Here is a 9,353-nt window from a genome sequence, read left to right as displayed (position 1 = left end):
GTCACGGAGGGGCGGGCACGGGCGGGGGCTCGGGGGCGTGACGGGGGCCCTGCACGTGCGTGGGGCCCCACGTCCTCCCGCCTCCGCCCCGCTCCGAACTCCGCGCCCGTCCCGCGGGCGCATCCCACGCCCGCGCACCCCCCCCGCCCACCCCGTCCCCCGTCCCCCTCCCCCGCCTCCCGCTCCCATCACCCGCGGCTTCCCGGGCGCGCGCCCCCGCCGCCCCCCGCGCGCCGCCGGGCTCAGCTGAGCAGACAATGGGAGATCAAAGCCGGGATGGGGTGGGGGGAGGAGGAGAAGGAGCAGCAGGAGGAGGAGGATGGTGCCGGGCGGAGGGGGGGTGGCGGCTGGCGGAGCCGGCGGGGCGGAGAGCGGCTGTTCGCGTGTGGCGCTGCCTCTCTGCGCTCGATTAGTGTTCCTGGGGAGGGAGCGAGCGAGTGTAGCCGGCGGCGGACGGAGGGGTGCGGGGGGGGGGGGGGGCGAGCGCGCGCGTGAGTTCTGTGCGCGCGGGTGCGCGCGCTGCGTGCTCCCGCGGGCGCGCGCTCGGGTGCGTGCGCGCCGGGCAGCGCGAGGGCGAGCGGGGAGAGCGAGCGAGTTGCGCAGCTGCCGTGCGCGCACCCCCCCCCCCCGCCGCCGCCGCCGCCGCCAGCAGCAGCAGCAGGGGCAGGAACAGGAGCACCTCACTGGCATTTAACGAGCGGAGCTGCTAGTTGCGCTGGAGAGAGACGCGCAGGGAGGAGGAGGAAGAAGAGGAGGAGGAGGACGGGAAGAGGAGAAGGAGGAGGGGAAGAGGAGGAGGAGAAGAAGAAAAAGAAGAAGAAGAAGAAGACGAGGAGGGAGAAGAGCAGGAGGAGGCCAAACGGACACCAACTGAAACAAAAGTATTTCCAGACCAGCACCCAACTCCACCTTGTGAGGCTCCCACAGCATGGCTTCCGAGGAACTCTACGAGGTAAGAGCCCCCGAGCCCCGCCGGCCCTGCCCCCGGCCCCACCGGCCACCCCACCCCACCCCACCGCACCCGAGAGCGTTTTTGTTGCTCCCCGGGAGCGCCGGCGGGCTTGTCACCCACACTTGCCGCGGCTGCTGCCCCTTCCCGCTGGGCCCAGCGCCTGCGTGTGTGCCCAGCCTGGCCCCCCGCCCCCCCTTCCCTCCCCAGTTTTGCTGGAGGAGGACGGAAATGTGACTGAACGGAGGAGACGGCAAAGTGTTACCGTGGCCTGCGCTCCCCCCCGCCAGTCCTTTCCCCACGTTCACACAACACTTTGACTCCGGCAGGAGAAGGGGGGTGCTGGATGGGGCTAGCAGCTCTGACAGCCCCGGCAGTGAGCACGTCGAAGTGCGAGCCCGGCGCTATGCTAAAATGTGAGCAAAGCCGAGTTATTGCCTCTGTCCGGGCCGGGGGGTGGGGAGGAGGGCAGAGGGGCTTTCCTCTTAGATTTGTGTCCGTGCCAAAGTCCTGTGCCACCATCGTGTGCCTTGGCCGTACAGCAAGCTGCGGCGGTGCAAAATATTAAAATTCAAACTCCTCGGCTCTTCGTGCTCCAACGATAGGGTTGAGGTTGCGAGAGAGAAGCCAAAAAGATTGAAAGTTAAGGCTCTGACACGCCATCCTTCACTCGTCGCTCGGGAGGTGATCAAAGCCTGTGCTGAAGGGAGAGGGAGGTCTTGGGGTGAAGAAGGGAACAAGGTGACAGCCGAACTTTGAATTTCCTATCTTAGGAGTGTCGATTTCACATCCTTGCCCTTAACTGAAGAGCATCATGGTCCTCTTGGATTGAACTTCCTTGTTTTTATTTTTACAAGAAGTCATCCCTGGGAGTGAAAAGCCATTGTTGTTTTGGAGCTGTTCTTTTCTTTTGGGTAGAGAAGTGGCCTCACAAAACCAAAAATGTTCTTATCTGATAGTTAATATTCATCCAGACGGTGATTTATTAAAAGTATATATCCAGAGGCTGGAACCCTTGAGGTTAAGAGGAGGCAGATAGCCTTCAGGACACCTGACAGAAGATGTCTTACTGAACAGCTGGTGCACTCGTATCTCTCACTAATGGAGTTACATCTGTGATGCCATTGGTGAGCAGATGCTGTGGAAGTCCGTGGAAGGTGCCCTGGGTGAGCTTGTATTTTAAGCAAGTTGACTGTCAAGCAGAGGTGCTGAACTGATAGACTAGAAAGAAGACCAAGGGCCTGTATTCTCAGGACAGATAAATCACGGCTAATTGCTTCGGCAAGTTTCCCCATACACACAATGTGGCTTACGCCAATCTAGAAGGGATCATCCCTGGAAGTAGGAGAGAAATTTAGGAGCCACTCTGCCTCTCAAGGGATTGCCAAAAAACTTGCTTTGACTTTGGAAAATGTTTTGTTGGGTTTGTGGAGTTGGGCCTGTAGACTGTGCTGCGGCCCATATTCGCTCTACGTTGCTGTGTTTGACCAAAGATGGACAATAAGATACTGGTTGCGATGGGAGCAAAGAAATGACCAGGAAAATTCTGTTTGCTGGGTATTGGGCTGAGGGAGGCTAAGAACGATCACTGTGCATGATTCTTCCTGGATCTCTTAAATTGTGTTCAAAATGTTGGCTTGTTGGCTCAGTAGTCTGTGGGGCGCAGTTGTCCTCTGGGCAGGCTGCACCTTGTGACCATTGTGCAAATGCCGTTCCTGAAAAACACCTGAAGAGATACTTTTAAATTTTAAAAGTCAGGCAGATTCTTTAATCGTGCAAGTGCAAAGTTTATTTAAGATGCCAAAATGGTTAATGCTTTTGGACTTGTATGTGGTCAAGCCCTCTTTTTTCTAAATTGTTGCTCGTTTTTGACAAGTTTCGTCTTATAATGAATTTTCTAGCCACGTCTGAGAAAATTGTAAAATAATAAGTGATTTAAATATAGTGAGCACTAATTTGGGAAGGACATTGCTGCAAGTTGACCTGAAATGCTAATTATTAAGTAATTCAAACTTTTTTGTCAACTGCCTATGTTATTGACATGGTTGTCTTATTTATAACTCATGCCATACAATATTGTTTGAATCTGGTGTTTGAAATCCGGTGCCATTTGTTATGCTTCCATTTTTTCTTCTGGATCTTGATCTGGTGTCTTGATCAAAAAAATGTTGTGTAATCTATTTGCAATTGTTAGCTCAAGTATGAATGCCAACTATTTCTGCTGATATGTGTCATGATTCTTCCAAAACACAAATGAAAAATCCTCTTACAAGAAAATGAAGGTTAAGAAAAAGAAAGAAAAATCTTAGTGGATTCACTTGTTTGTGGGATTCTTTTTATTCTGGATGTCATCCCTGAAGAGAGGGAGCTAATCTCTATGTAGGCAAGTGATTTGGAATTCAAAGATCAAGACCTTGAAATCTACTAATGGACTGGCTGTGTGATTGTGGGTCTGGCTGCTGTGTATCCTCAATGTCATTTGTTCCCATGCATTTTAGAGGTTATGGTGATGACTACCCACCTTTTTTTTTTTTTAACTGGAATACAGATGTTGAAGAGACTCTTTTTTTCTTGATGGAAAATTAAACAATCAGTAATGTTGCCAGCCTTTGTGGATGAGGCAAATAACAGATTTTCTGTTTGCAAATTGTTTCTTCAAGGGACAACCCATTTGTTAGTGAGGTGGACAGACATGCAGAAGCTGGTGAACAAGACAGGTGAAGGAAAACATAAGAACAGGTGCATTAGGTTTTTATTTCACCAAGTTTGTTTCAACAGGCATTGGCATCTTATGGCACCTCTCTCTGTATGTGCCTGCTGCAATTTGTTAGTGTGGTTTTTGAAAGATCCTTTATACAGCCTTTGCAAAAATGGTGGGGTTACCTTCTTCATTGTGACAGCTTTCCTTTGGCTTACCAACCTGTTTCACATTGTTACTTGTTATCGTCTTCACTGTAGTAATTAGAAGTAGACCTCATTTCCAAGGTTGTTTTGGAAGCCAGCTATGTTTGCTCTCTCTGCAGTCAAATCCCTTGACCGCCTTTGGCAAACTCTGGCAAGTGGTGTCTGGGATTGAAGTCACCCCGATCTGTGGTTGGCATGACAAGTTTGTTTGATGAAATGTTAAGATGATTCTGTACAAGTGCTCTATGGGAGCGCTGTGTGCACTAGCCAGCAGGTCAGATGTACCAAGTCGGTAGACAGCTAGTAATCTGTGCTGGGTTTGGAAGAGTCTCTTTCTCATAAAGTTTAATAATTTGTTTTTGTATTAGGTGAGGTAGAAATGCAGTGAAGTTCTCTGCTGTTAGACATTGTATGTAGTCAAATTACTGAGTGTTTCTGCCTTTCCTCTGGGAGCTGCTGGTACAGCTGACACCCATAATATATATACATGGCTCGCTGGATCCATTTGTGTAACTCAGGCTAGGCTTGGGCCATGATAGCTGCTCATACCAAAACACTTCTGCTGGGTTTTACTGATAAGTAAACAAAACATTTTGTGTGAACTTTGTTGGTGTACCTATGCCTTGATGCCTTTTCTTTGCTCTGAATTTAACCTTGGCATTGGTCATAAGACCTAGTGTTTTAAGGTGTTTTAACCAATTTCCTTTAAATATTACAGATTAACATATTGAAAGTCCTGTATGTAAAAATTATACATTTTTGTATGTTTTACAGAATGGAAGATATATTTTTTTTCTAATTCTTCCACTGCCTTGCAAAAAACACGTGTTGTTTTATAGTGGTGTCTAGCATTCTCAAGGTGATACTTCACTTCCAATGATGATTCAGTACTTTTGATTTCTTTAGAACTAAAGCCTTTGACATGAAATTATACAGGTAGAGAAACAAATTTCAGGAGCAACTGGCTGAAGTTCTATGGCCTGGCATTAAGCTATGTGTCAGGTTTAATCACCTAATAAGTAAGCCCAAAGACAAGTATTCCAAGAAAATGTAAGCTTTGTATATAGAGTAGTGGCCACAAGTCAAAAAAGTGATCCTGTGGGCTGTTCTTCATTTAGTATACTAGTTTTTTAAATGACAGAGTGTAGAAAACTGATGGACAAATGCTGTCATTTTGTCGAAAATTTGATACTGCAGAGAAATTAAACTCACTTAAACCCAAAGTTTCTCTCACAGCCCTAGTAACACTACAATGATCGAATCTTCATTGTGTTTTGTGTGCATTTACTGGAAAGTTTAAACATTTGTTTTACTTAAAGTAACTGAAAGGGTAAATCCATTATCTACAGTATTCAGCTACAGAGTTGTAGTTTTTTATGGCTATTTGATGAAAAATTACTATTAACAAATGAGAATTGGCTGTTCAGGCAGTTTTTTTCCTCATTGAAATGGGTTGTTTTAATTCAACCTGTCTTGCAGGAAGTCAGTATGTCTTGGGATCTATCTTCTGCTGCTTGTTTCTGACGTGCTGATTCCGAAGACCTTGGTTAAAGATCTTCTTCATAAAGAGGGTCTTACAGTCACTGAGGTGTAATGCCTGAGTTTTTATGAGTTTATTTTGACCACTGGTGGAAATGTTACTGCTTGTTTCAGGAGAGGTAAAAGACTTAAATTTGCTTGACTGACCCTACCCAACTAAGTAAGATTGGGAATTTACATCAGATGTGTTTGTGTTGCTTCCACCCCTTAGGAACTACACATCTGACTTAAAGTAGAGTTTGAGGATTAGCTGTTCATCCTCCGTGGGTGACTTCCACTTCTTTAAACCAGAGCACGAATACAAGAACACTGCAGGAATGGAGCCATCACATTTAGTGCAAGAAACTTGACTTTTCCATGTCCCTTGCCAAGCTGCTTTTCACCAGCTCAATTAGCCCCAGAACTCTGGACAAGATTGAGGACTAGTGCCCTGTCTTCTGGTGCTGCTGCAGGGGAAGTGTCTGAGGTGCCCCTGGGGTTTCCTCCAGTGTGCCCTGCCCTCCATGGTGCCACTGGCCTGGCAAGGCTCGGGGCTGCTCCCATGGTGAGCTCAAATACATGCGAGCAAAGGAATGAACCTCTGTGTCCCGGGTGGAATGCTGACAGTTCACAGATAATGGAGATGTCTTAGCAGGTTTTATGCACAAAACTCCTTTGTATGTATGTGTATAAAATCAGTATAGTAAAATAAAAAAGTGTTAATTTTTTCTGTGTTATTTTGAATTGCTCATGTCCATCATAGCAAAAAAAAAATTGTGGAAGGGAAAGAAAATGGGAAAGAGATACTTCATCCATGAAGCATGTGATAATTCTTAACCTTCACAGTTCTGTCTTTTTTACTGTGATTTAATTTCTTGAGTTTATTTGGTCAGTCAGAGATTTACCACTGCAGTGCCAGTCACGTTTAGAGTTACAGAACAATTGCTTCCAACTTGCAAGACTACTATCACAGAAGGTTTCTTCCACTCTGCTGACGTTCAGTACCTCTTGAATGAGGATAAATTATCGGACACAAATAACTTAATGAGACACGCCACAGTCCCTTGTCCTTCAGGAATGTTGGTGTAGCTGGAACAGCATCTGTGATGCTGCATCCCTTTTAGACCTCTCAGTAGGTGAAGCTTCATTTCTTCCTGACTGCTGCAGCATTTCTGATCTGTTCCAAAGCAGTAGAGAAAAACAAGTTACTAGCAGTTGTGCTTTCATCTTATTCAGCCAGAATATGTGATAACTGGATGTGCCGATCTGTTGGATATAACAGATAAGCAGCCCTATAATGCCACTCTTATTCTTCTGTAAGAAATTTCAAATCTGCTGTTACTGGGTAGCGTATTATTTTCATGTATCTGTTGGAAGTGCAAGCTCCACAAACTGTATTTGCAGGGTAAAAAGGGATGCACAAGTCTCTCCCTGTTCTCTTCTGTGCCTTTGAGGTTTTGAATAGCTGGATGCCACGTGATAGATATTATGGGTCAATAAATACAGGGTTGATTTTTTTTAATCTCAGAATAAAATATTTATAATTCACATATTAAACATACCATGTGGTTTCTCTGGCAGTATGTTGTTAGTCCAGAAAATATATTATAAGTCTAGTATTTTATGTTGTCAGTTGTATTTTCCAGAGCTGTAGTATCTCTGTAAGAAGAAATCTAATTTTTCTAATTTCTGATGATCTTTTAATATTTACACACAAGAATTTTGTGCTCTTTGAAATTACTTCTTTGAACTTCTCTCCATATTAGTTAGAGGAAAAGAAAACTGGCATGTTACTGGCTCAGTACACTCTAAAGTCAAAAATATTTACTGTTTCCATAAACATCCTCAAAAGATTTACATGTTCCTTAATAGTGACCTGTGGCAGATATTTTTCTAAGTGTCTATTAGTATGTATGAATACATAGGATAGATGTGGATTAAAGAAGTTTTTAATCATAGATTTACATTTTTAAGTTACTTTAAAGTCACTTTAGTAGGATTAATTGCAAAATAAAGCATCTATTTTCTAAGTATCTTTTGACTGTAAATTAGTTGTCCTGAATAGTGGAACTACTGTAACTCAGTTTTGTTGCGATTCTTCAGTGAGTTTTCACATTTTATTATCACAGTACATGCAAATAAATTAGTAAAGCTGTGATCAGATCTTTCTTCTTGGACATGTTAAGTCTGAGGGTTTGTTTCATTTCTTTTGTGGGGAAAGATAAAGTATCTATTTCAAGTGGCCTGACCATGTTTGTAGTTGTGCTTCTCTAACTCTTCTGCCCCCACAGTTTCTTTAAGTTTGCACCTTTTAAGGAAGTTAAGTGTTAATGCTCATTCTTTACTGATTGTCATAGTAGTGCATAAAAAATGAAAACTCTCTTGTTTTTTTAATATCCTGGATTGAAAAGGAAGGGAGGAGCTTCTCTTCTCCTCTTCTCCTCTTCTCCTCCTCTCCTCCTCTCCTCCTCTCCTCCTCTCCTCCTCCCCTCCTCCCCTCCTCCCCTCCTCCCCTCCTCCTCTCCTCCTCTCCTCGTCTTTTCCTCCTCTCCTACTCTCCTCCTCTTCTCCTCTTCTCCTCTTCTCTTCTTGTGATTTTCATTTTGCAGACATCGAAAGACTTCTCTAAGCATCCCCACTTCCTGTAAAATACCAGATTATGGAAATTTGCCTGGTTTATGGAAAAAGGAAAAAAAATTTGCTTTACTATGGAGATGCCACAGCTTAAAGCAAGTTGTGGGAAGTATAGTGTGATGTATTTATCACAGAAAAATGTTATATGCACATTTTGTAAATACGTATGTAGGGGAACCACTGAGGTGCATTCTTAAGAGTGTTGAAATGGAGATATATCAACTTCAAAATACTTTCAAGATTCTGATGTGTTGAAGTTTGTATTCAGTGGATGTTCAGAAGTCTGTAATTTATGAAGTTCCTTCCATTAAATGCAGTTCTTCAATGAAGCATCGTCAGGATATTGATAACATTTTTGTTACTAATAACTAGATGTAGGGTGCAAAACAATTCAAAGTAAATTTGTGAGAGTTAATTGGAGTATAATTTGGCTAGTTGCTAAATCATGCTCATTTGTTGTGTTTTGATTTCAGCACCTGATTTTCCCCAGTTCTATTTATGTATAAAACACAGAATGTGATACTACAGTGTGACAATGCCATTTTACTCTAGGGGCGAGGTCACTGACACAACCAACAGACCTAGGACTGTGTCTGTAAGAAATAATGGGAGTGTAAGGCTCTGTGTGCTGATACAAAAGATCCATCCAGTTCAGCACCCTGATTCCTATCACAGGTCCATAATGTCTTACTGTAGAGCAAAAAAATGGGAAATGTGGCACAGCAGTAGTCATTGGCAGCTGTCATGGCTGTCTTTCTTGGGACAAGGCAGATTTTAGCCTTGGTTATAAAATACTGGCAGCATAACCTGAGCTGCCCAGATGTTCAGAGCCCACCTTCATTGCCTGTGCACATCTGCCAGGGGGTTGTGGCTGCAGGCCGCAAATACATTGTTGTTCCTGAATTCTGTGTTAACTTGAACTCAGATTTTTCAAGAAGTAGTTGTTAGTGTATGTGATCAAAAAAAACAAACACTAGCTCTGTGTAAAACCTCAAGTCATCAGCAGTATATGCTCTAGATACCTACAGATTCTTCAGCACACACTTGATGTGCTTAAGGTCTGTATCCCAAAATAAAGTCTAGCTGGCAGCTGTATGTGAGTACAGTCAGCCTAGAAAATCTGGAGAGAGGAATGTGCCCACAAAATAAGACAAATTGTAATAGCACTTGTAATAATATCTCTAGGAATTAATCTCATTGTAAGTATAAACCATAGTACATTGAACTGAAGTACAATATATAAAATTAGGGAGACTGATGGAAAACTCTTCTGAAAACAGGGGAAAAAAACATAGTTTTTTTCTCCACTGTAGGCTTTTTGCCATATAATTACTTTATAACATAATTC

The 9,353-nt window shown here is 44.0% G+C and overlaps 1 protein-coding gene across 2 annotated transcripts in view; it reads left to right on the top strand.

Annotated features, from left to right (window-relative positions):
- The first annotated feature begins 632 nt into the window (after positions 1–632).
- Positions 633–9,353, top strand: part of CDYL (chromodomain Y like) — a 102,750-nt gene continuing 94,029 nt past the window's right edge. For both annotated transcript variants that reach the window (XM_062491951.1, XM_062491864.1), the window contains exon 1: positions 633–952. In XM_062491951.1, the coding sequence (XP_062347935.1) occupies positions 929–952 (24 nt within the window). In that variant the 5' untranslated portion in view covers positions 633–928. The remainder of the gene's footprint in view (positions 953–9,353) is intronic.

This window comes from Cinclus cinclus, chromosome 1 (genome assembly GCF_963662255.1).
Source record: "Cinclus cinclus chromosome 1, bCinCin1.1, whole genome shotgun sequence".
Lineage (NCBI taxonomy): Eukaryota > Metazoa > Chordata > Aves > Passeriformes > Cinclidae > Cinclus > Cinclus cinclus.
Note: the sequence above shows the minus strand (reverse complement) of the source record. Positions and strands in the feature narration are given on the sequence as shown.